The 27325-nt window shown below is 39.0% G+C and overlaps 1 protein-coding gene across 1 annotated transcript in view; it reads right to left on the bottom strand.

Annotated features, from left to right (window-relative positions):
- The window catches only part of ERC1 (ELKS/RAB6-interacting/CAST family member 1), a 581971-nt gene that overhangs the window by 365422 nt on the left and 189224 nt on the right, over positions 1-27325 (bottom strand). Inside the window, exons 10-13 of the mRNA XM_011967141.1 lie at positions 22242-22379; positions 20850-20990; positions 19480-19620; positions 12704-12897 (exon numbers count right to left, since the gene is read on the bottom strand). Of these exons, the coding sequence (XP_011822531.1) occupies positions 12704-12897; positions 19480-19620; positions 20850-20990; positions 22242-22379 (614 nt within the window). The remainder of the gene's footprint in view (positions 1-12703; positions 12898-19479; positions 19621-20849; positions 20991-22241; positions 22380-27325) is intronic.

Here is a 27325-nt window from a genome sequence, read left to right as displayed (position 1 = left end):
AGCCAGGCGTGGTGGCACATGCCTATAGTCCCAGGTACTCAGGAGGCTGAGGCACAAGAATCGGTTGAACCCAGGAGGTGGAGGTTGCAGTGAGCCAAGATTGTGCCACTGCACTCCAGCCTGGACAACACAGCGAGACTCTGTCTCAACAAGAGTGAGAATGTAGGTCTGCTGACATCTCACCTGGGCACAATCTGTATGTTTGATGATGCTTCCTCAGGAATCTATAAAACTCCATGAACCTTTAGCATCTATAATGCAGCGTAAAATGCAGACAATGTTCAACATGTTCAAAGGCAGAAAGAAGCCAATCTCTAAATGATTGTTCCCAGTGATCCTTTTTATTTCATTGGTCGTGACATAGGAAGTCAAAACGGTTTTAGCTGAACAAGAACATTAACTGAATCTCCTTTGTATGTAAGTTTTTATATAACACATGGGTAAATCCATGGGAAAAGACTGAATGTATTCCTGCCAGAGAGCAACTTTAATTATTTAATTTTTACCCACTTCATTATTCATGAATCATATTTCACTTTAACATCAAATTACAACTCTTTTTTTTTTTTCCTTTTTGAGACAGGGTTTCACCTGCCACCTAGGCTAGAGTGCAGTGGCACAATCTCCGCTCACTGCAAACTCTACTTCCCAGACTCAAGTGATCCTCCCACCTCAGCCTCCCAAATAGCTGAGACTATAGGCATATACCACCACACCTGGCTGATTTTTGTATTTTTTGTAGAGACGAGGTTTCACCATGTGCCCAAGCTGGTCTCAAACTCCTGGGCTCAAGCAATCCACCCACCTTGACCTCCCAAAGTGCTAGGATTACAGGCACGAGCCACCACGTCCAGCTAAACTATAACTCTTGGGAAATAACTTTAGGAGAAAAAATCTGTACATCGAATTACATGTAATCCTAATGTTTATACTTTTAGGTAAAACATTACAGTAGCCATTAAACCCAGATTTCTATAAGACCACAGTAACAAATTATAAGGTGCTGTGCCCACAAGAAACTTGGGGAAGACAACCTAACAGAATGACTACAAAAAGCTTTGTAACTTACTCTCCTTTCACAGGAAATCTATGATACTCATCAAGGAGGAAGAAGAAAGAAACCAGCAGCTTCCCCAGAAAGCAAGCTGAAGCAAGCAGGATCAGATAAAAAACCAGTCACCTTCAGTTGTAATACGCTGGCATCTTTCTTTTCCTTTTCAGTTTTTTCATTTTTTAAACACAGACCATCCTCCCTCAAGCAATAACACACATTATATAATTACTCTGAGCCACCATTCGCAGCCCCAGTCATCTCTCTTCCACTCTAACCACATTAAGAGCATATTCTCTGACACTATACTTCATGGATTGAAGATGCGTATCCATAAATTTAAAAGGAAGAATATTTTTCTCTAAAGAGACACTTTCCTCATGAATTATGTAGCAGTTTATGTCAAACTTGCATACGGCTTAATATGGTAGATCTTTGAAGACATTGTAAATGAGTATCAATTTAAGATTTAAGGAAAAATATTTACAAGAATAAAGACTAAATACCTAGGTTTACATTTTCGGGTTACACTATGCAATAGATGCCTGAATATAATGTGATACTAACATAAATTAATATCATAAAGCCCATTTTCCCAATGAGATGGTCCAAAAGAAACCATTTTGGGTCAACCTAATAAACTCAGGATATAGGTAAACCAGTCAAATATCTAATTTACAATTTATACTAGTAAATACATTCATTTGGTTACTACACATACATTTAAAATGAAATATACGACAAAATAATATTAATTAAGAAATACTATTTTCTCCTACTCCCACATTCAACAAAACAATTTTATTCACTCTCTTTGAACGTATTCTTAACATCAATTCACCAAGGATAGAAGATGCATCATAGTAAAAACTATTTTATATTACTGAGAAAGAAAAAAAGTTATACCAATTAGATTATACCACGCCATTTACTTGTATGTGTATCCAAATTTCAGAGATGTTAAAATACAAAACATAATGTCAGAACTGGCATTTCATTGTGACAAAAAGGAGAAAGGGAAAGTTATCTACACTTTTGTTTAATCTACCAATCTAAAAGTAATTAGACTGAATTACATTAAATTGTATAAGAATATTTTAGGCATATGAATGTACTTACATTTTTACAGAAGGAAAAGCATGTGTAAATATATATGTATGAATATATAAACATGTACATGTGTAAACATATTATGTACATATGAAAGAAACAAAAATATTTTCAATATAATAAATATCAAGGTATGGGAGACTACTGAATCTATCTTTTGAATTTCTAAAGGTCTGAATATTATGGGTAATGCTAAGACAAGGAAATGTGGGCCAGGCGCAGTGGCTCATGCACTTTAGGAGTCCAAGGCGGACGGATCACGAGGTCAGGAGATCGAGACCAACCTGGCTAACATGGTGAAACTCCGTCTCTACTAAAAATACAAAAAATTAGCCAGGCATGGTGGTGGCTGCCTGTAGTCCCAGCTACTCGAGAAGCTAAGACAGGAGAATGGCGTGAACCCGGGAGGTGGAGCTTGCAGTGAGCCAAGATTGTGTCCCTGCACTCCAGCCTGGGCGACAGAGCGAGACTCCGCCTCTGTGAGATGATTAGACAGCAGAATGAGGAAAGAGTACTACTTCTCTTTTTTAACATATACACATTGGTCTCTCAATAATGTACAGTCACAGCACAGAATGTGATAGCTACTATTGGAAAAGCACAAGTAAAGGAAAGAGAGATTACTAGTGAAAGGAGGTCAGTAAAGTTTTCTTTTTGGAAAAAAGTAACAGTTAAAATAGGTCAGATTCTCACAAACAAATAAAGAGAACAAAACTTTTAGTCAAAGAGAAAAGAATAAGAAAAGGCAGATAAGAAAAAAGCATTCATCTAAAAAATTCGACTTCTATTTTCAAGAAAACAGCAAATTCTTCTCAGACTATCAAGCCAACAATTGGTAATATCATTCTATAAACTAGGTCAAGTTTGCCAACACATTTTACAAGATTTATGAAAGATAAAACCCTCCATTTTCATTGTATAAAAATTTTAGAAACTACTTGTAAAATCTTTAAAAGAAAATTTAAAAACTCAAAAGGCAATAATCTTTAGGCATTAAGTTGAAGCCTAGCAGCTATTTTCCCAAATGCCATCAGAAAGGTTCTCTTTCTCTTACACATACACATGTGCAAATAACACGCCCAGATTAAAAATCACCACTGGCATGACAGGAAAATGACCTCATTCTTTGTGTTAAAAAAAAAAAAAAAAGTTATGTAATCTGTTCATAAAATTTGGGCTAATCTTGTTCATTTTTGTTTTTAATCAAGGTTGTTCTTAGTATGCTCAGAATTTAGCCCAAATCCTATGAACAGATTACATAACTTTTTTTTTTTTTTTTTTGAGATGGGAGTTTCATTCCTGTTGCCCAGGCTGGACTGCAATGGCATGGTCTCAGCTCACTGCAACCTCTGCCTCCCAGGTTCAAGCAATTCTCATGCCTCAGCCTCCCAAGTGGCTGGGATTACAGGTGCCTGCCACTACGCCCGGCTAATTTTTTTTTTTTTTTTTTTTTTAGTAGAGATAGGGTTTCACCATGTTGGTCAGGCTGGTCTCGAACTCCTGACCATAGGTGACCCACCCGCCTCGGCGGATCCCAAGTGCTGGGATTACAGGCGTGAACCACCACGCCTGGCCATAACATTTTTTTTTTAACAAAGCCAGTTGTTTATAAATCAAAATACAGTTCCCTTAAAAACCATACTACAAATACAGACTAGGTTGTCTTGGTAGTCCACAAAATTAAAGTTTAACCATGATGTAAAAGCCAAGAGCTAATAGTGCTAGATGAGTGATATGGTTTGGCTCTGTGTCCCCACCCAAATCTCATGTTGAACTGTGATCGCCAGTGTTGGACGTGGGGCCTGGTGGGAAGTGACTGGATCATGAAGGTGGTTTCTAATGGTTTAGCATCATCCCCCTAGTGCTGTCTTGTGATAGAGTTCTCACGAAATCTGGTTGTTTGAAAGTCTGTAGCATCTCCCCCTTTGCTGGCTCTCTCCCTGCTGCCAGCCATGTAAAACGTGCCTGCTTCCCCTTTACCTTCTTATGATTGTAAGTTTCCTGAGGCTACTCCAGAAGCAGAAGCCTGTACAGCCCACAGAAACATGAGCCAATTTTCTTTATTTTCTTTATAAATTAACCAGTCTCAAGTATGTCTTCATAGCAGCATGAGAACAAACTAATATAATGAGGTATGGAAAAGATGGTTAGCAAAGAAGATAAAATTAACCACCACAAAGTAGAAAAAGTTACCTCCATCAAAACTACTCACAAGGCTAGCCCTGAGAATTTTATGTATATATGAACAACAAAACTGATCTCCAGTTCTCCTATCTTTCTCGGACTAATTGTCGCAGTGCGACACCCGGGCTTTCCCTCTGTATTCTGTGTCTCTGTACTAGAGTTGGAAGACCTGAAATTAGTATTAATAGTTTAGGATCCAAAATTACTCATTAGTTTTCCAACCAAATAACCTCCCAAGCTACTATCATTTAATATTGGCTTCAAAAACGGAAAGACCAAAGACTTAAGAGTCCAAAGTTCAGGGCTGGGTGCAGTGGTTCACCTCTGTAATAGTATCACTTTGGGATGCAGAGGCAGATGGATCACTCTAGCCCAGGAGCTCCAGACCAGTCTAGGCTATATGGCAAAAATCCATCTCTACAAAAAAATTACAAAAATTACGTGGGCATGGTAGCACGTGCCTCTAGTTTCAGCTACTCAGGAAGCTGAGGTGGGAGGATCACCTGAGCCCAGGAGGTCAAGGCTGCAGTGAGCTGTGACAGTGCCACTGCACTCTAGCCTGGATGAGAGCTTCTTTCTGATACTACTACATTCTGGGCACATGATAACTGGGATGACCAGCCTCTGTGGTATGGTAAGTAATACCTTCCAGTAGCGCTCAACCAGACCTTAAGGAACTAAAATTTCATCACCAGAATTTCTAGCCATTGGACAGGCTATAGACAAACACCAATGCTAGCATAATCTACAAATGAAATGACAACAGCTTCTGTATTGATGGAGTCTTACTCTCTTTGAGCCAGACGTAACCCTTTAACTGAGTCCAGACTGAGAGAAGCACTAAAAAGTACATGTGTAGAAAAACTGGCCCCTAGCAGCAAACAACCCACATACAGGCCAGTTCCACAGTACCTGTCCTATACGTGGGCATTCCAGCATGTGGGGAAAGACTGTGGCCTCAGTAAGATCCTCCAGTGAACAGACTCTGGATCATCTAGCTGTCTACAGCCTCCTCTTCTAGGAGGTGAGGTCATTAATGAAAACTGAACACCTGAAAAGGATTTCTTTTCAGGAAGAAGAGACAGACACTGGAATTGTTAGGCAAAGGACTCTGCTGCCTACTTATGTAATACAGGACCAGGCGTTTAACCTCAAACATCTGTGTAACAAAAATCTAGGCCAGGCACAATAGTTCATTCCTGTAACCCCAGCACTTTGGGAAACCAAGGCAAGCAGATCACTTGAGGCCAGGAGTTCGAGACCACCTTGGCTAACATGGCAAAATCCCATCTCTACTAAAAATACAAAAATTAGCTGGGCATGGTAGTGTATGCCTGTATTCCCAGCTACTCGGAAGGCTGAGGCACGAGAATCACTTGAGCCCGGGAAGTGGAGGTTGCAGTGAGCCCAGATCATACCATTGCACTCCAGCCTGGGTGACAGAGGGAAAATCTGTCTTAAATATACATATATATATATATATAGAGAGAGAGAGAGATAGAGATAGAGATAGAGACAGAGACAGAGATAGAGACAGAGAGAGAGAGAGACAGAGATAGAGACAGAGAGAGAGAGACAGAGAGAGAAGGAGAGAGCATGCGCGCTAGGTGTGGTGGCTCATGCTTGTAACTCCAGCACTTTGGGAGGCCAAGGCAAGGGGATCACTTGAGCCCAGGAGTTCAAGAGCAGCCTGGACAGCATAGTGGGGCACCATCCCTACCAAAAAATCAAACTACTAGCTGGGCATGGTGGTGTGTGCCTGTGGTCCCACCTACTCAAGACACCAAGATGGGAGGATCGCTTGAGGCTGGGAGGTCTAGGCTACAGTGAGCTGTGATCACGTCACTACATTCCAGTCTGAGCAAAAGAGTGACATTCTGTCTTTAAAAAAAAAAAAAAACAAAAACCTGTATTAGAAAGCTTTCCAACACATACCCCCATCAACCCAAAAAGTCATGATGTAGAAGGGGTAGCTAAAATGAACAAATATAACTAAACAAATTGCATTAAAATATTTGGATATCTTTCTTAGATTCAAAATACATTCCTCTTTAAGCAGTTGCCTAGTCGGAGGCGAAAATCCGCTATACGCATTCCTCTGAAAAGATGAAAGGGTGAGATCTGTTCTAGGCATTTGGGTGGCGGATGAGGTGGAGGCAGAGACCGAGGAAAATAAAGAGGACTAAAACAAAGGAAAAGCAGGACTGATACCTGAGTGGGCTGATTTGAAAAGAATGGCATAGAATAATCTATGACTGGTTTAACTCTTACCCTCAAATTACCACCTTATTTTAAAAAGAACCAAAATGGGCACAGTGAGGAAGTTATTCCTGATTTGGGGAAGTAATTAAAATACTAGGGAAATTATTTCTTGATTTGGAAGGTATTAGGTAGACAAAGAAACTCCAATTTGGTCAGGGCCCCTATGTTGTTCCTGCTTTCAGCAGCATTGATCCTTATTTGACTTATCAAAAAACTTTAACTCTTTTCAAAATGATGGCTTCCATTACAAAAAAAGCGGGGAGGGGAAATAAGTACATAATTATCTATATCCATTTGAATGCACTGGGTTGCAAGTAACGGAGAATCCTGACTCAAACTGGCTGAAACAGTCATAAATTGTCCTATCTCACGTCACAAGCAGCACAGAGGTAGCTTCAGGAATAGTCTGTTTCAGTTCCAGCTCTGCTGTGCTGGGATTTTGTTGACTGTCACTCTCTGGATACTGGTTTCATCTTAGGTTGGCAGAAGTAGCTGCAGCAATTACGGGTATCATATCCAGACAAGATAATGTTCAGGAGAAAGGGGTCCTCTTTCTTCTTGTGGGTCCTTCTTGTAAGAAAATCATTCCCAGAACACTCCCCGTGGCTTTTCCTTCAAATCAAAACGCACATACACTCAACGCGTGACTAGTCACTAAGAAACAGAATGCCATTCTCCTGATTGCCTTTAAAAATCCGAATCTACTTCTGGAGCCGAGGAAACAGGGAATTACACATACTTACGGTTGTGTTGGAAGGGGAAAGTAGACAATTAAATGTTAAGGCAAAAGGGAGAAAATGAAGTTTAATGTATAAAATTAATTTTAAAAGTGGGTCTCAGATCTGCAAAGGCTGGGGCTAGGGCTGGGAAGAGATTTGTAAAGGGGCAAAAGGGAACTTTTGGGGATGAGGAAATGTTCTGTATCTTGATCACGGTGGTAGTCATGTAAGTGTATAGATTTGTCAAACCTCAATCAGCTTAAAATGCGTGCATTTTATTGTATGTAAATTACACCTCAAAGTTGTTGAGGTTTTTTTAGGGGCTTCTGAGGACTTCTTATAGAGCCCCTCCTTCAAATCGCTGCTCGAGGACATCAGTAACTGTATCAGACAGGTCTTTCTCGACTATTCCATAAATAATCCCTTGACTAAATTTCTAAACACACCCCTCCAAAACATATACATCCATTAAAATCCTGGTTCGTATATTCCCTCAAATCAGGAAATATAGTAAATCTACAATTCCTATTAATCTTTAGATCACACAATAAAAGACTCTATTATTCCTTGGATCACTGAAAATTTCTAACTTTGATAAACCAAAGGCAACCTTTGTTATCTAAATTATACGAAAATCAGATGGTTGCCATTCTCTGAATACAAGTTTTGAAGGGCATTATTGAATCTAACAATCTTATATTAGAGTAAAATTGAAGATTTCTGCTGCAAACACTAAGCTCCGTGAATCCATTAGTCATTATGGTATTAGAAAAAAGGTAACAAAGCACATTAAAAAGCAAAATTATAAGGCACAACACAATATATGGCACGGGGAACAATGTTCCCAGTGTGTTGCTATAACATGGGCACATTCAGCCAAAAGGGACAGTATGAGTGAAAAAGCAGACAGCAAACAATTCTGTATCAGCCTCCAGTACACTTCTGAGTGCTATTTATTTTATTTTATTTTATTTTATTTATTTTTTGAGACAGAGTCTCGCTGTTGCCCAGGCTGGAGTGCAGTGGCGCAATCTCGGCTCACTGCAACCTCCGCCTTCTGAGTTCAAGCGATTCTCCTGCCTCAGCCTCTGGAGTAGCTGGGACTACAGGCATGCACCACTACACTTGGCTAATTTTTGTGTTTTCAGTAGGGATGGGGTTTCACCATGTTGGCCAGGCTGGTCTCGAACTCCTGACCTCAGGTGATCTGCCTGCCTCGGGCCTCTCAAAGTACTGGGATTACCGGCTGAGCCACTGCGCCCAGTCACTCTAAGCATTTTTAACATTATACCAAAGAAAAGCCTACTCACTATTAATCTAAATAGAAACTCTAATATGCTCATTTTAGGAGAGAAATTCTCAGTTACATTCAGGGTTCCTGAGGTTAATCTAAATTTATCTACTTACCTAATGACTTTTCAAGCTCTGATGTGTTTGTTTTTTCCTATACTATCCAGAACCACCAAATGATGACTTCTGAAATATTAACTTGTCTACGTTACAGTGCCCAGTTACTCCATCAAATATTAATCTAGATGGTGCTTGTGAAGGTAGTTTGCTGACATAATTAAAGCCTCTAATCAATTTAAGTAAAAAAGACTATCCTAGATAATCCCAATGGGCATAAATGAATCCTTTGGAAAGACTTTAAAACAGGGCTGAGGTTTCCCCAGGAGAGAAAAGAAATTCTGCCTGTGGACCACAGCTTTGGCTTGTGGCTGCAACAGGTTCCATCCTGCTCATGCTCTTCTCTTCCTGTAGCCTCCACAGGGATTTCAGTCTTGTTTAGCCAGCCCCACGATTTTACAAGACTATTCTCTGCAATAAATCTCTTAATATATGTAGGCATATATCACTATATGTACAAATACACATATAAATCTCATAATACATGTATGCTTCTGTGTGTGTTTATATATGAGTGTGTGTATATACGTATTTATCTGTGTGTGTGTGTGTATATTTTTATATATACACCCTACTAATTCTGCTTCTCACTGGATTCCAACTAATATGCACCACAGTACGGAATGTGAATTTAGAAGTACTACTTCTTAGATTTAATTGGGGAAATATTTTATATTTATAGATGTATTAGTGGGCTTACCCAATCCTCTTTTTAAAATTTCAGGGGGTCAAGAGAGTAGTACAACACTAAATCATCTTCTGACAAGAACTACTATTTTCTGTAACAGCCAACATGGGAAGGAACTATTCACTTATTTCTTTCGATCACAAACAACAGGCCTGGGAATCCTTCATAATACAATCTGAACCATTTAATATTGGAGATCCTTTTATAAGAAGCACTATAAAATGCAAAGAATAGTAAGGATTTTCTTGAGTTCAATTATTGTAACAGTCTCCTTTTATTTTTGCACTTAGTGGGTAGCTGAACACCCTTAAGAAATTAATTCTACATGCTGAATCTACAGTGTGGCACCACAGTCACATTAGTTGAGGAGCTATTTAAGGAGTATTCCAGCATAAGAACAACTAAATAAAAGGTGGGCTAGAAACAAAGACTAAAACAATTACAACCAGCATTATCAGAACTTTACCAGAATGAACACAGACCGATTTTATCAAAAAGTAAGGTACCTAAAGAGGTATAGTTCAACTTGACATATAATCAGCTGTTCTTTAATTCTGATCAAGCACAATTCCAAACAAGCCCCAGGAGTAGCGAGAGCAGCAGCAGCAATTCACTCTAGTGTAAGACTGTAGCCTTACATAACGCTCACTGTCCCAGGAAGTCCCGAACCAAACCCCCGATGGTACAGCGACAGAAACCTGGCACGGAGGGTACAATCTGTAGGAGACTGGCTTTCTGAGAAACAGCCACGGACAAGGGGCAGAAGGAGCATACACATATAAACACACAGACACCAAAAACCCCAATGGAACAGGACCATGATAAAACAAAAAGAAAAATGAAGAAACTCAAATGATAAATTACAGGGAGCCAGACACACACACAGGAAATAGTGAAATGGCAACACAAGAAGCAAATGATTAGTAAGAAACACAGCGGCCACACACGTGCAAATCAGTACTAAATCTGGGAACAAGAGATAAAATATAATCCCAACTGTCTTTGACAAAGAATGCACTGATTATCTCCTAAAACAAGCAGAGCTCAGTTTATAAAAGTCGCATTCAAGGGCATAAGTGAAAACTACAATCTACCTTAGTTTGTAAGCAAGCCATAGTACTAAATATAACCACTTCTACTTAAGACATTGGGTCCAGACGGGGTAAAAGAATAAATCACCTAAGGGTAGGCAGCCTTCAAATAACAGTTGCCAGGAAGTCCAAAAAGAACATAACTAACCTTGGCGGAACAGAAAGAAAATTGATTTGGAATTTACAAACCCCATTCGATTAGCCCTGGCTCAACCACTGTGTCACTTCAGCAATAACTTCTCTGGGCCTCGGTTTCCTCTTCCATAAAATGCCATGCTAGATCACTTTCACAAATTCTATGATTCTACTGTTTATTTAACATCTTAAACTATGTTACCAAGTAACAAATTACAAAGCTGGTAGCAAAAGCTGAGTTATGAAAGCTGTTTCCTCTTTTTTTTTTCCTCCAGTAGCCAAGAAACTGTGTTAAATCCTAAAACAAAATTATAATGCTATAGGGCCAGAGGACAGAAATGTACAGTGCTTTTTCCAACTTTTATAACAGTTACATTCTGTGGAAAGAGTAAATCATTTACAACTCTTTCTCAAAATGCGAGAAATATAGTGACTAATAAAAGCTGCTATTTGGTGTGCTTTGGATATCAAATACAGACTTGGTCCTATTTCTTACTCTCCTTCGGTTCACATCCATCTCCCAAAAATCAATATTGGCGCCAAAAATGAATCAAAAACGTTTCCAAGCAAGCTGCCTGGAATAGCAAGCAGTAATTTCAAACGTAGATTTCTTATAAGAAATTAAACCATAAAACTTATTCAAGGAATTTCTTTTCTGAAATATATTTAGTGGGAAGTCACTAATCAATCAAAAGCACCACATTTTAATATCTATGCAGTACTGCTGCAGATTCCAGGCCTTTCCATAAGCAAAGAGAGGCATGTATTCACGTAAGTGCATAAGGGGTGAGGGGTATATACACATGCCTGTGTGTGTTGCAAGGAAGGGTGCAGTATAAAAATGAGGACAAAACAAACGCACATAATCTAATCTTGAGGCTATTTTAATTTTAAAATTCTGACTTAAAAAATTTTATCCATATGTCTCACCCAGAACTGAACAAAACGAGTAGAGTTAATATCAAAATAAAAGGAAGTAAGTGACCAGGTAATCAGTCCTGTTATTTACACTTTCAGTACAGTGAAGGAGAACTGTGAAGGTTAGACTTCATAGTTTTGGTTTCTTGAAAATTAAAATTCTATGACTACAGAATAGGAAAAAATAATAACTTCAGAGGACAATATCAAGTCTACCACTAACCCCAAAACTTTAAAACTTAGTAAAAAATTTATGGAAGTACTCTAACACTTCTCAGCCTTCAAGATCATTAAAAAAATATATTCTTAAGGATCAGTCCCCAAAAGGCCAAGTAGATTAGTGACGCCGTTCTGTCACTGTCAGTCTTTCTGGCTGTTCAGAATATAGGTGATCAATAAAGTTCTACTGGCAGAGTTGTTTCTGCATACTTTTAAATTTATATTAAATATGTGGTGTAAAAGAAGAGGTCAAGAGGCACATGCTTGACCTTTAGCATAAAATAGTAAGAAAACACACCAAAAAAATTCTAGGAGACCTGTCTGCCTAGATCTGTTCAAACACAGAATATTTTAAAGAATTCCAAGTCAGAGACAGCTTCATAAAAAACACATTCGTGGCTCCTAAATTGTCCTCAAAGTGTCTCTCCTCCTAATTTTGATCTAATGCACTGAAGTAACAGTTTGTTTTTCAACAATAAAAACTGTGAAAAGTCTAAAAATTTGTAGCCCAAGAGAGCATTAGCTCAACAACAAAGGTCTAAACCAGTGATAAAAGATTAACTCCTTATGCTTGAGGATCATTTGGTCATTACATACAGAAATTAAAAAGTAGACATCTGTCCTCTCTTGATTTGCCAGTAAAAAAAAAACTTTAATTTTAAATTAATGAATACTTTCTCTTTTGCCAATCAATGATGTTACAGTCCACAGCTTCCCAGTTTATTCCCATTCTATGTTGCCTTTTAGATACCGCAACAGAGAACGTACACTGACCTAGAGAAAAATGCAGCTAATACAGTAATAGCAAGAACTCGAGAACCTAAATTCAGAGTCAGATACTGAAAAAGTATGTCCCCAAAAGTGTACTTTTAACACCATACTTTAACCTCACGAGTCCCAATCAGCTTCCCTTTCTTACCTTTCCAACTCAGCTATCTTCTTATCTTTGTCATTCTTCTCATTTTCCACCTCCTTCAAGATTTCTAAGAGTCGATCAACTTCTGCCTGGGCCTTGCTAGATTCGTCTTTGTACCTGGTGATCTCTCTCTCCAAGTGCTGTATACGGTCACTCATCTCTGGACTGGCTCTGGCTTCCAGTGCTGCCTCATGCGCCTACAGAGAGAAGCATTTCAATCCTATCAGATACACACAGGTGGCAATGGGCAAACCATGTCCCAAATAATGATTTATATTCCAATTTAAGTACAGAATTATCAAATACCTAACAGCTAGTTTGCAATTTATAAGGTCTTTATCTGCTTAAGTATTATATAGACAAATATTAGTAATAAATGGAGAACTATCTTAGGTTCCAAGTAGATTAGTTGTTTTAAATAATACATCTCTGAGTATTATTAAATCAAAAATCATCATAAGCCAAAAGATGCTGCAGAGTTTACTGAGACAAACTAACAAGTCATTGGACTGTTGTTATTGATCCCTCCAAGATAATATCAAAAGGCTACACCAGGGACTCACTGCTGATCGTATAGCCGGACCAGTGCAGAGACCTAATTCCCACTAGACCCTAACTTCCATTTCCATTTCCTAGATGCTGCTTTACCTAACGTGTGAATCACATGGCCTTCGGCATGTAGAGTCATACAGATACTGTGAGTGTGATGCCATAAAAATGTGAGTTAGGTTAAGAAAATAGCTGCTACCATCACACAGGTACCTCCCTCATGCAAGGACTAGAGAATTTACAAAATAACATGGGACAAACAAATGAATTCAGAAATCAAGAACCGCACTTAAGGATGGGCTCTGTGGCTTGAGCCTGTAATCCCAGCACTATAGGAGGCCCAAGCAGGGGGACTGCCTGCAGCCACAAGCTGAAGACCAGCCCGTGCAACACAGCAAGGCCCCATCTCTATTGGAAAAAAAAATTGTTTAAAAAAAAATTTTTCTAAAAGAACCACACTAAGATCTGAGAAAAAAATTTTTTTTTTTTTTTTTGAGACGGAGTCTCGCTCTGTCGCCCGGGCTGGAGTGCAGTGGCCGGATCTCAGCTCACTGCAAGCTCCGCCTCCCGGGTTTACACCATTCTTCTGCCTCAGCCTCCCGAGTGGCTGGGACTACAGGCGCCCGCCACCTCGCCCGGCTAGTTTGAAAAAAATTTTTATTCAGGATCCTATAAAAGTCAACTAATATTATTAATGCATTCTGGAATACAAAACAGTTTCAATAATTACAAACTAATTTTCAAGTCCTTAATTGTCTTCTGGAATCTCTAAAGCCATGTATGTATAACGTATTTAATAAGAAGACAAAAGCTAACATGTTTTATTTTTTCTTATTCAATAGACAATATATTTAGTCCCTTAAAATGGTGTGAAAAACTATTAAACGAGAAAATATATATTCTTAGGAAATATTTCAGAAAGCTCTGAAGCAAAGTACCTTGAGTAAATGAGAAATGTTTATATAAATTGTATTAAAACGCTTGGTGAAAGTAACAGCTACACTTTTAAAGACAAGTCATTTCCTAAGTTTATTTGTTTAAGGCTTCACACGTGTAGAAAAAATCTTTTATCTGTCTTAAATATAGGCTTCCCTAACACTTAACCTTGATATACATATGAAGTATATTTTAAGAAACAAAAATCATGTAAGTTTGGAAGGTAAGAAGAGATCACTGTTCTGCACTGAATGTTGCCCAATGTCTAAAATCAGTTGTTTCACATGGTTTCTGTTTTTGAGTTGTTAATTGTAGGAGGGAAATTCCTGTAGCAGTCAATCCTTCATGGGCGGGAGAAGGCTACAAATATATCTAACAGAAAAGGAGAGAGGAAAGAAGAGTATAAGGAGTACCAAGATCAGGAGATATTTCAATAGAAAGCTGATCATATTACACATAAAGAGAGGGGACAACAAAGGGGAAGAGATTGCAGATGCAAACAAAAGCAGAAGTAACTGACAAAACTCTTAGTATCCACAAAGAAAGAAGGTGATGAAATAGACAACAGGAGGCAGCTTGATGTAGGGGCACAAAGACGACTGTGTAAACAAACGTGAAGGCCAGCTGCTATTTAATGTCACTGAGATAACTCTGATTTGTAATAATTCATTATAAATTATTTACTGTAACTCCACAAATATAACTACTGCATATCAGCATTCTGGGCCTTCATACATGCTAGTGAGTCCTTACTTTGAGGTCTCAGCTTAGAAAGTGTCACTTCTGTTAGGAGGTACTCCATGACCTGGACCTAGGTTAGTTCTCTTTGATATAAGCTTCCCTCACACCATGTGATTTACTACAATTACCTTCGTAAGTGTCTATCTTCCTGATAGAGGCTATAAATTTTATGAGTCAAGGGACAGGTCTGTCTTGTCCACCACTATATATCCCACGTGCACAGTGTGGTAACTGTCAGAGTAAAAACTCAATTATTTGTAGAAAAAATGAATACACAAAAGCAGTAGGCTAGTTTCCATTTGATTTAAAACAGTCCCTAGGTCTAAATGGCAGGAAAAGAAAAATGACTGGGAAGAGGAGAAATTAATAAGTAATGAAACATAAGTGCACGATTAAATGTAGCCAGAAGATGATTAAGAATATCAAATGAGGCCACAGGTGCAGTGGTTCGCGCCTCTAATCCCAGCACTTTGGGAGGCTAAGCTGGGAGAATTCTTTGAGCCCAGGAGTTCAACACCTGCCAGGGTAACATAGTGGGACCTCGCCTCTACAAAAAAATAATAAAATAATAACAATAAAGATAATAAAAGAATACTAAATGACAATCTTTAAAGACAAAATAAATCAAGCCAAAAAAAAAAAGATACTATAAACCTTCCCTTCCCTTATGATAACAAATTCTATATCAGAGTAGTTTACATCTAAACTCTTGCTGAGTTAATTTGTACTTTAAAATAAAATTCTAAGAAATTTAAACCACCTTAACGATCTTTACAACTTTATAAATTATAATACAAACTCCAAAAAAAGCATTATTTTTCAAATCAGTGTTATCAACATCCCTTTAAAATGGACTTCTAAGCCAGGTGCAGTGGCTCACGCCTGTCACCCCATCACTTTGCGAGGCTAAGGTGGGTGGATCACCTGAGGCCAGAAGTTTGAGACCAGCCTGGCCAACATGGCAAAACCATGTCTCCACTGAAAAGTACAAAAATTAGCCAGGGGTGGTGGTGCACACCTGTAATCCCAGCTACCTGGGAGGCTGTGGCACGAGAATTGCTTGAACCCGGGAGGTGGAGGCTGCAGTGAGTCCAGATTGTGCTACTGCACTCCAGCCTGGGCAAGAGTGAAGACTGTCACACAAATAAATAAAAATAAAATGGTTTTCTAAATTGTGGAATATGACATTGAATTCAAGATGCAAGTATTTCTTCTGTCCATAGAGTCACTTATCATGGTATCAACAGGAAAGGCATTTTCTGGATGAAGGTGTTTAATTTCATGGCTTCACTTTCTTCTCCCCTTTCTTACCCATTAAGTTCTAACTATACGTTAACCTATGCTTTAAAAATGCACATCATCTATACACCTTGCTTTTAGAATGTGAAAAGGTCAAGAAGATTCAGAAGCAAAAGCTACAAACTTTAGTGAAATAACAATATTTGTATAAAATGTCACCTTTGGACAAGAGAAGCTGACGTAACAGTGAATAATCCTCCTTAAAATACTGAGCTAAAGGTTAAGCTCTCCATCCACAGGCCTTGTTCTACTGGAAAATACCTACCTTTAACATTATTAAAACCTCAGTACTCATACTCATACACTGGAGGCAGATTTTGTTCTTTCATATTTCATACATGTTACAGTAAAACATGTAAGATTGCAAAACCATGCAGATAATCATATTCCCATAGAAATCAACATTTTCACCACATAAGCTATTTAATGAGAAAGTAAACACTAAGACAAGTTTTTTCCTTATTCAATAAACAACAAAACATATTCAGTCCCTTAAAATGGTTTCAAAAATTATTAAAGGGGTAAACATACATACTTAGGAAAGCTCTGATTCAAAGTACCTTGGGTAAAAGAGAAACGTTCATGTAAATTTTGTTAAATGCTTTGTGGAAGCAACAGAGGTACTTTCAAGATTAAGTCCTCTACCAATTTCTTTTGTTTCAGGTTTCATCAGTTGCTAAGCATGGCCTTTATAAAAGACTCTATTGGCAGATACATGATTTAATGTGTTAGCAAAACTGTACCCTAAACTGGTGTGTCTAAAAGCCACAACATGGTGGAAATAAAAGCAACGAGAAGCAGTCCTGAATTAATTAACTCACTAGGAACAGAACAAAGCAAAAGCAGCAGAAACGCAAATACTTTCCAAAGTATGAGGAAAAATTTTGGTCTTGGAGAACGTTTTCTATTTTGTAGTCACCTCAATATACTTCAGAGAGGAATCATTTAAAAAAAAAAAAAAAAAACCTAGAGTTCCTGTTTCGGGAAGGGAGAGATGAGAAGGTTAAGCATATTCATTTATCTATAGGGTGATAAAAATGTCATTCACACAAAAGCCAGAAAAAAACTATCAACTGAGACTTTATGGCAACACCTGGTGAGGCCACTTGCTGGCTTGGATGAGAGGCTCCACACTATTACAGGATGCTGAAGACAGTAAGAAGCATCAGGGAGAAAAGAAGACAGAAAAGTAGAGAAAATGGTTTTAAGAGTAGGATAATCAAGGGAAAGAAAATTAATGGTTAAAAATATTTTTAAAAGCTTCAACAACAAAAATCAGAGTATAGAAATAAGTATTTCACTCTACAAGGAAAAAAAAAGAATTAAGCATTTTTAAAATTCTGATAACTCAAGGCTGAGCATAGTGGTCTTGCTCCCAGCAGTTTGGGAGGCCATGGCAGAAGGATCTCTTGAGGCAGGGGTTTGAGACCAGCCTAGGCAACATGGCAAGACCTCTCCATTTTAAAAAACAAAAGGCCGGGTGTGGTGGCTCACGCCTGTAATCACAGCACTTTGGGAGGCCAAGGCGGGTGGATCATGAGGTCAGGAGTTCAAGACCGGCCTGATCAACAAGGTGAAATCCCGTCTCTACTAAAAATACAAAAATTAGCCAGGCGCAGTGGCACACGCCTATAAACCCAGCTACTATGGAGGCTGAGGCAGGGGAATCACCTGAGTCCAGGAGGCAGAGTTTGCAGTGAGACGAGATGGCGCCACTGCACTCCAACCTGGGTGACAGAGTGAGACTCCGTCTCAAAATTAACTTAGCCAGGTGTCGTGGCATGGGTCTGCTGTCCCAGCTCTTCGGGAAGATGAGGCAGGAAGATCACTTAAACCCAGAAGTTTGAAGTCACAGAAAACTATGATTATGCTACTGCACTCCAGCCTGGACGACAGAGCAAGACCCTGTCTCCAAAAAACAAAGAAAAAAAGACCAAAAAAAATCTGGTATCTCAAAAGTTGAGTTTCAATCCTTTCCTTAATAAATTCTGAGGACATTATCTCATACTGAAGACATGGAATGCCAATATTCAGATACAGGATATAAATTCTTAAGCTATAAATAGGTCAAAAATGACTTCAATTATCATTACCTCAAGACCAGTCATTTCCCACTCCAAACAAAACAGAGAAGAAATCTACTTTAAAAATGTCAATGATAGGCACAGGCTTTTGAATAAATGTAAACTAGAACACTAATAATACACCAGTAATAGTTTCCAAGAAGAAAACATGCCAAATAGTCCTTCATGTAAATCTACACATAAGCTGTAAACCAAAAAACAGATCCTAATGTAGAAGGTGAAGATAACAAAATTCTAGGCCTCATAAGCTGCTATGAAAAACTAAAAGTATAACAAGTAAAAAAAACTTTCTGACAACATGTGCCCTGTCTTTTAAAAAAAAATGCTAGGAAATTAACATTCTCCAAAATGAGATAAAATCTGAAACAGGATATTTAACAATTGTTCTGAGTCTCAGATCTTACTACATAGGTTAAATTAGAAAATACACTCTCACTTATTCTTCTTTTTTGTGTATGTGAGATGGAGTTTTGCTCTGTCGCCCAGGTTGGAGTGTAGTGGCGTGATCTCGGCTCAATGCAACCTCTGCCTCCTGGGTTCAAGCGATTCTCCTGCCTCAGCCTCCTGAATAGCTGGGATTACAGGCCCGCACCACCACGCCTGGCTAATCTTTTGTGTGTTTTTAGTAGAGACGGGGTTTCGCCATGTTGGTCAGGCTGGTCTCGAACTCCTGACCTCATGATCCGCCTGCCTCGGCCTCTCAAAGTGCAGGATTACAGGCATGAGCCACCGTTTTCTCTTTTTTTACGAGATGGGGTCTCACTCTGTGGCACAGGCTGGTGTCCAACTCCTGACATAAGTAATCCTCCCACCTCAACCTCCCAAGTAGCTGGAATTACAGGCACGAGTTACCGCACCCGGCAGAAGTCTGATTCTAATGGAAGAAAAATGTCAGGTAACTGAGATTTTTACACTGTGGTCTCATATTTCACCCACGAGGGAGCTGCATGTTTTAATTTTTCTCTGAACTGTCAATTTTCAAAGACTTGGGGGATTACCTTGAATAAAATAAAGTAGGATAAGAATGCTAAGATAATTAATTCGGGTATACATGGTATTTTAAAGTTTGGGGGATTATTACTCCATTGGTAAATTATTTCATATAAACATGCCAAGGCTATGCTCTTATTTAAAGCAAAGCAAAAAAAAATGTGAAAAATTTTCTTTAACCTTTTTCAATTGTGATTCCATTTTCAGACACTCCTCCTTCTTCTGCTCCAAAGCGATCTCTAGTGTCTTAAGCCGTGAGTCCTTTTTCAGTCCTGAGGACGCCAGAGAAGAAGCATGCTCTTTCAGATCCAGAAGTGAAGCCTAAAAGAAGCAACACACATCTAGAATAAATAACTATAAACAAAATAGAGATTTAAAATTTTAAATTTATCGTGGTAGCTGTAATTTCCTTTCCATTACCAAATGCTGACATATTTCCATTTCAAGGAAATTCATCATGAAATATAAAACAATATTAACTCTAGCTTTCAACTCTTAACAAATAAGATGGATTCTCAAGAAATACCAATTGAACAGTGATTTAAAGAGTTCTGTCAATACATACCCATTCTACAAAATAAACCAAAGTAGATCAAGCTTTGTGAATGTAAGTAGTCAAACCTCAGTAGCTACATTAACTTAAACAAAAAACATTTTTCGGCCAGATACTTGTAATCCCAGCATTTTGGGAGGCTGAGGCAGGGGGATCACTTGAGGCCAGGAGTTCAAGACCAGCCTGGGCAACATAGCAAGACCCTGTCTTCACACAAAAAAAATTTTTTACCTTAGCTGGGCATGGCAGTGCACACGTATAGTCCCAGCTACTTGGAAGACTGACATAGGAAGATCCCTTGGGCTCAGGAGTTCAAGACTGCAGTGAGCTATGATAACGCCATTGCACTCCAGCCTGGGCAACAGAGTGAGACGCTATCTCTTAAAGGAAAAAAATAAATAAATCACATTTTTCCCTATTAAAAGAAAAATTCTATTAGGAATTTAAACTTCCATAACATTTCCTAAAGATATCAGAAGGAAAATCCACAGAAAGATGCTACAGTTCATGCATTACCACCATCTGATTACACAGCATGAGGCATCTTTGCTCTTCAGGTCATATTAACAGGATTCTCCAAAAGCAAGATTCAAGTAGATTAAGTCACCCAATTTAATAGCTGTTGTGTTCTTTGATAGTTGGTATACATAAAATTTCCTTCTTTTGCATATTCCTTTTATCTGTCAACTTTCTTATCTTTAGCACACTATTTCTCCAAATGTAGCTGAGCTTCAGTTACTTTAGGTCTATAAAAATATTAGTAAGTAAAAAACCAACATAAAATATAGTAACACTTAGAAAATGAATGAACCAATCCACTACGTCTCTGCAAAGCATTCTGAAATATTCCTTAAGGTATTCACAAAAAGCCCGCTAAAAGAATATTAAGAACATTTTCCATCGAATACTTTTGTACATGCATTATGAAAACACCAACAGCATACAGACACGTGCAATGATTAAGCAAACAAACTAATTCCATTTTGGTGAGCTTAACCTCTTTCTCTGAAAGGTCGCCTTGCAATAGGCTGACTTTTTCCTTCAAGTCTTTAAGATCTTTTTTGTAGTTATCAATTTCCTCTTGCTTCTCTCGCTCATCTCTGTCCCTCTGCTCCTTTAAGCGTTCAATTGTCCGCTCCTGATGAGAGAATAAATCAAGATGTGAGGAAATTCCCTTTTGCACTTATATGACTGTAATTCTGCTATTAGCTGATAAAATTTCAAACTTCTATGTTCAAAAGACAATGGTAAGTTTTTAAAGAATCCACTTTTTTTTTTGAGATAGAGTTTTGCTCTTGTTGCCCAGGCTGGAGTGCAATGGCATGATCTTGGCTCACCGCAACCTCCGCCTCCTGGGTTCAAGTGATTCTCCTGCTTCAGCCTCCCAAGTAGCGTGCCACCACACCTGGCTAATTTTGTATTTTTAGTTGAGACGGGGTTTCTCCATGTTGGCCAGGCTGGTCTCGAACTTGTGACCTCAGGTGATCCGCCTGCCTTGGCTTCCCAAAGTGCTGCAATTACAGACATGAGCCATAGTGCCCAGCCAGAATACACTTTCTAAATAATTCATCCTTCTTATTCATCTTGCCATAACAAGGATGTAGCTTTATTCATTTCCGTCCCAAGGTTTCTTTTCTTATAATCTCAACTGGTATTTGATACCACTAAAGTATTCTTTTGGAATATTTCCGTTTATTCAATTTCCAGGTAACTAAAAGCTTACATATACACCCTAAGGGCAATAACTATCAAACATTTCTTCTCTATATATTACTCACATGTCGCCTACAAGGCAATGGAAACAACTCACAACTCACACACCAAAAAGGGGGAATGGGAAAGATGTTGATATATTGAGTTTAAAATATAAAGGAAGGTAAAGAAAAGAGAAATCATCAGAACTTTCTGTCAACAGATACTCAAGAAGTTTGAAAATCAGAGCAATTTGGCCAGGTGCAGGGACTCATGCCTGTAATCCCAACACTTTGGGAGGCCGAGGTGGGTGGATTACTTGAGGTCAGGAGTTCAAAACCAGTCTGGCCAACATGGCAAAACCCCGTCTCTACAGAAAACACAAAAGATTAGTTGGGCATAGTGGCTCATGCTTGTAATCCCAGCTACTTGGAAGGCTGAGGCAGGACAATCGCTTGAAACTGGGGGGTGGAATTTGCAGTGAGACAAGATCACGCCATTGCCCTCCAGCCTGCGCACAGAGTGGGACTCTATCTTAAAAAAAAAAAAAATTTTCCCCTTCACACTACGTATGTCAGCAAGAGCACACAGCAGTTCTTTTCCCTTTTGCCCACAGGGATTTCTTTTGTATCCTACACCCAGTCTTAGATTAATGAGAACGCAGAAAACGCGTGTGGAGTCGGGGACAGTCACTCACTTTCTCTGCAAGGGCCTCCTCCAAAGTTGTCAAGGCAGTGTCAGTGTTGGTGGTGTCGGCCTGCAAGGATTTGACCCGCTCTTTCAAGCTGCTCATCTGCTTTTCCTTATCTCTAAGCTGCTCTTGAAGATTTTCAATCTAAATGCACATAAATATTTAAGGGAAAAGAGAGGACATTTATAAAAACACAGCAGCACAATCAAAATCATTTCAATTTGAAAACAGTTCAGGGTTGTCTGTGTGTGTGCGTTCTGTAGAAATCATTTAATCCTAAGAGTTTCAGAATTACATGCAAAACCTTAAATTTGTAGGCAAATTGAATTTGTAGGAATTTGTAGGCAAAACAAAAAAAAAGGTACACACATGTATGGACACACACACACACACATGCACTCACACACATACACACAAATCCCTAACAAAATAAGAAAAGTAGCTAGCAGAGAAGATCCAGTATAGAGATGGCCACGTAGAGAGGAAAGCCATGAGGACTAGAATTACTGCTAATATGACATTGTAAATGCCAAGAGGGATTCCTCGACAAAGAATAAAGGGAGGACAGAGAATAGAGCAGCTAAACAGCGAGAAAGACAAATCAGCTATATAAAGAAAAGGCTGTTCTTAAAGGCTAGTGTTATGTTAGTTTTATATCATCTTTTATCTAAGCAGCAAACATTTTCACAGCCATTCGTTCATACATACATGCATTCATTTACTTATATCATCTTTTATCTAAGCAGCAAACATTTTTGTGGCCATTTATTCATATACACTTACACGCGCTCATTTACTCAAAAACCATTTGTTGAATTCTTTATTACATGCCGGACACAACGGATATGAAGAAAAATGAATAGGCTCGTTTTTATTCCACTATGAGATAAGAAAATGCATCATCACACAGCTGAAGCCAAGCTATAGAAGAGGTGTGTACCAACCTAAGAAGCACAGACTTTATTCCAGAGAGAGGGAAACATTAGAGATTTTTAAGCACAGAAATGGCCTGGCCAATTCTGTACTTTAAATACATAACAGTGCCAGTGTTGGCAGTGTCAGCATGCAAGGACCCGACCCATTCTTTCAACAAAAATTTAAGAGGACTTCGCATATAGACATCGAAAACCATTAGAGTTTGTATCAGTTCAGGCAAGATTATGGGGACTAAACATACTACGAGATAACATTGTGGAAATAGCGCGTTATCACTCAAGCACAAGCAGCATGTTATCACTCAAGTACAAGGAGACTCAAGTATGATAAAAAATTATTATTCAAGTATAATAAAAAAATCTAGCAAAACTATGAGGAAATTCTAAGGAGCTATCCTTAATAAGCTAAAGGAAAATTATAAATAAACCAACTACTCACAAAGTTCATTCATTCACTATACACACAAGTTCAAATTCCCGCCATAGATCAGGCACTTTTCCAGTTGCTGAGGAAACAGAGCAATGAAAACAGACCAAATTCCTGCCTTCATGGAGCTTACATTCTAGTAAGGTAGATAAATGAATGATGGAAGGAGGGAGGGAGTGACTGAAGAAATGAATGAATCAATATAGCGTAGGGCAGAGATAAGTTCTACGGAGAAAAATGAAGCAGGAGAACATAACCACTGTCTCCTCTTGAGCTGATACTAGAACTACCTGATTTTTCTACATGGCTTTCAAAATGCAAGATAAACATTATCTCCTCTAGGAATAGTTTGTTGCCCTCACCCCCATGAGAAAAACTTGATCATTGTCTGTACCCCATTAATGATACATATACATGTATACATTATGTATAAATACACACTCCTCCATTCTTCCAGGTATCTATATATTGATCACACATCTCCATTCCTCCATCTATCAATCATTATAGCACTGATTAATATATGTAGCCATATGTAATTCTTTGTTTTATACATGTCTCCACAAGTAGACATGGATCCTGCCCCTCCATCTGTTTTGTACCTTCCTATACGGTACATCTCAGATCGTAGCAAACATTAATCAATAAATGAATATATAAGTTTGGACTTTCATAAACTGCATTTAGGGATTCACAAAAACTCTTGCCAAGAACAGAATTACAAAACAATCCTGGATCCAATTGTCAGGTAGTTTCTTACATTAATAAATTTAGTACAAGCTCTTTAAGGTACCTCTCTTGAGTCAAGAAGGACTTGACAGGCAGAACAAAAAAGCTAAGAAAGAGATTGGGTAAATTTAGAATAGGGTACATGGATATGCTGAAGCTTTACATTTTCACTTGTTAACAAAGAGATAATCATGTGGGTGAACCACTGAATTGCCCAGTAAGAGACCAAAGCCTGCTCTAAGAATTGAGTTCATCCCGGATGGAAAGCAGTAGTCTTCCCTTGATTTAGTCAGACACTACTATTGAAATCGCCTCTGGATCCACACTTAGGGAAACTCACAACCATTAAAGAGAATTTCGCCACTCAAAAATTCAGTACTCTGTATACGCGTATACCTTCATTTCTTATGCTTTGCTTTATTGCTCTTCACGGATACTGGTTTTTTACTAACTGAAGGTTCGTGGCAACCCTGCGTCAAGCAAGTCGATCAGCGCTACTTTTCAACAGCATTCTAACTTGGTATCTCTGTCACATTTTGGTAATTCCTGCAATATTTCTCATTATTAGTGTATCTATTATGGTGATCTGTGATCAGTGATCTTTGATGATACTACTGTAATTTATTTGGGGTGCCATGAACTCTGCCTGTATGAGATGAACTTAAGAAACGTTGCATGTGTTCTGACTGTTCCACTGATCAATCATTCCCACTTCTCTCTCCCTCTGTGTCAGCCTTCCTATTCCTTAAAACACAACTACATTGAAATTAGGCCAATTCATAACCCAACAATGCCCTCTAAATAGTCAAGTGGAGGAAAAGTCGCACATCTCTCACTTCTAGTCAAAATTTGGAAATGATTAAGTCAAATGCTGCAAGCAGAGTTTGAAAAGTAAAAAAGATTAAGCTTAGTGAGGATGGCATGTCAAAAGCCAAGGCAGGCTGAAAGCTAGGCCTCTGGAACCAGTCAAGTCACTGAAGGAAATCAAAACTGCCACTCCAGTGGACACACAAAAAACAAAACAACCTTATTGCTGATATGGGAAAAGTTTACTGGTTTGGATACAGGATCAAACCAGCCACAGCATTCCTCAAGCCAATGCCTAATCCAGAGCAAGGCCCTAACTCTCTTCATTTCAATGGAGACTGAGAGGTGAAGAAGCTAAAGGAGAAAAGTTTCAAGCTAGCAGAGGTTGGTTCATGAGGTTTAAGGAAAGAAGCTGTCTCCATAATCTAAAAGTGCAAAGTAAAGCAGCAAGTGCTGATGGAGAAGCTGCAGCACCTTATCCAGGTCTAGCTAGGATAATCAATGAAGGTGGCCTCAACAAACAATGGACTTTGAATGCATTTGGTTGGTGCAAAAGTAATTGCAGGTTTTGCCACAGAAATTACTTTTGCACCAACCTAATAGATGAAACAGCCTTCGGCAAAAGATGCCATCTAGAACTTTTATAGCTAGAGAGGATAAGTCAATGTCTGGCTTCAAACCTTCAAACATTAGCCGGGTGTGGTGGCCCATGCCTGTAATCCCAGCTACTCAGGAGGCTGAGACGGGAGAACGGCTTGAACCCAAAAGGCAGAGGTTGCAGTGAGCCAAGTTCATGCCACTGCATTCCAGCCTGGGCAACGAAGCAAGACTCTGTCTCAAAAAGGAAAAAAAAACAAAAAACAAAAAACAAAACAAAGGAAACAAAGCTTCAAAGAAGAGGATGACTCTCTTGTTAGGGGATAATGCAGCTGGTGACTGAAAGTTGAGGCCAATGTTCATTTATCATTTTGAAAATCCTAGGGCCCTTAAGAATTATGGCAAATCTACTCTGCCTATGCTTTATAAATGGAATAATGACGCCTGGATCACAGCCCATCTGTTTACAACATGGTGTACTTGGTGTATTAAACCCACTGTGGAGACCTACTGCTCAGAAAAAAAGATGCCTTTTTTTTTTTCAAAATATTACTGCTCATCAACAATGCATCTGGTCACCCAAGAGCTCTGACAGAGAGGTACAAGGAGATTCATGCTTTTCTTATGCCTGCTCATACAACATCCATTCTGCAACTCATGGATCAAGGAGCCATTCTGATTTCTAGTCTTACTGTTTAAGAAATACATTTTGGCCAGGCGTGGTGGCTCAAGCCTATAATCCCAGCACTTTGGGAGGCCGAGACAGGCGGATCACGAGGTCAGGAGATCGAGACCATCCTGGCTAACACAGGTGAAACCCCGTCTCTACTAAAAAAAACACAAAAAAACTAGCTGGGCGAGGTAGCGGGCGCCTGTAGTCCCAGCTACTCGGGAGGCTGAGGCAGGAGAATGGCGTAAACCCGGGAGGTGGAGCTTGCAGTGAGCTGAGATCCGGCCACTGCACTCCAGACTGGGCAACAGAGCGAGACTCTGTCTCAAAAAAAAAAAAAAGAAATACATTTTGTAAGTCCATAGTTGGTGATTCCTCTGATGGATCTGGGCAAAGTAAACTGAAAACGTTTTGGAAAGGATTCACCATTCCTAATGTCATTAAGAACATTTGCGATTCATAAGAGGAGGTCAAAATATCAACATTAACAGGAGATCGGAAGAAGTTGATTCCAATCCTCCTGGGTAACTCTGACAGACTCAAGACTTCAGTAGAAGTCATCACTCAAGATGTGGAAATAGCAAGAGAACCAGAATTAGAAGTGGAGCCTGAAGCTGTGACTGAACTGCTGCACTCTCATGATAAAATTTGAACAGATGGGCCAGGCGCGGTGGCTCACACCTGTAATCCCAGCACTTTGGGAGGCCGAGGTGGGTGGATCACCTGAAGTCAGGAGATTAAGACCAGCCTGGCCAACATGGTCTCTACTAAAAATACAACAAGTTAGCCCAGCATGGTGGCGTATGCATGCTGTCTCTTATACACATCTATTGAGACAATCTACTCTTGGTGAAGATACTGTGAACACTGCTGAAATCACAACAAAATATGTAGAATATTAATAAACTCCGTTGATAAAGCAGTG

The sequence above is a fragment of the Mandrillus leucophaeus genome, unplaced genomic scaffold (genome assembly GCF_000951045.1).
Source record: "Mandrillus leucophaeus isolate KB7577 unplaced genomic scaffold, Mleu.le_1.0 Scaffold79, whole genome shotgun sequence".
Taxonomy (NCBI): domain Eukaryota; kingdom Metazoa; phylum Chordata; class Mammalia; order Primates; family Cercopithecidae; genus Mandrillus; species Mandrillus leucophaeus.
Note: the sequence above shows the minus strand (reverse complement) of the source record. Positions and strands in the feature narration are given on the sequence as shown.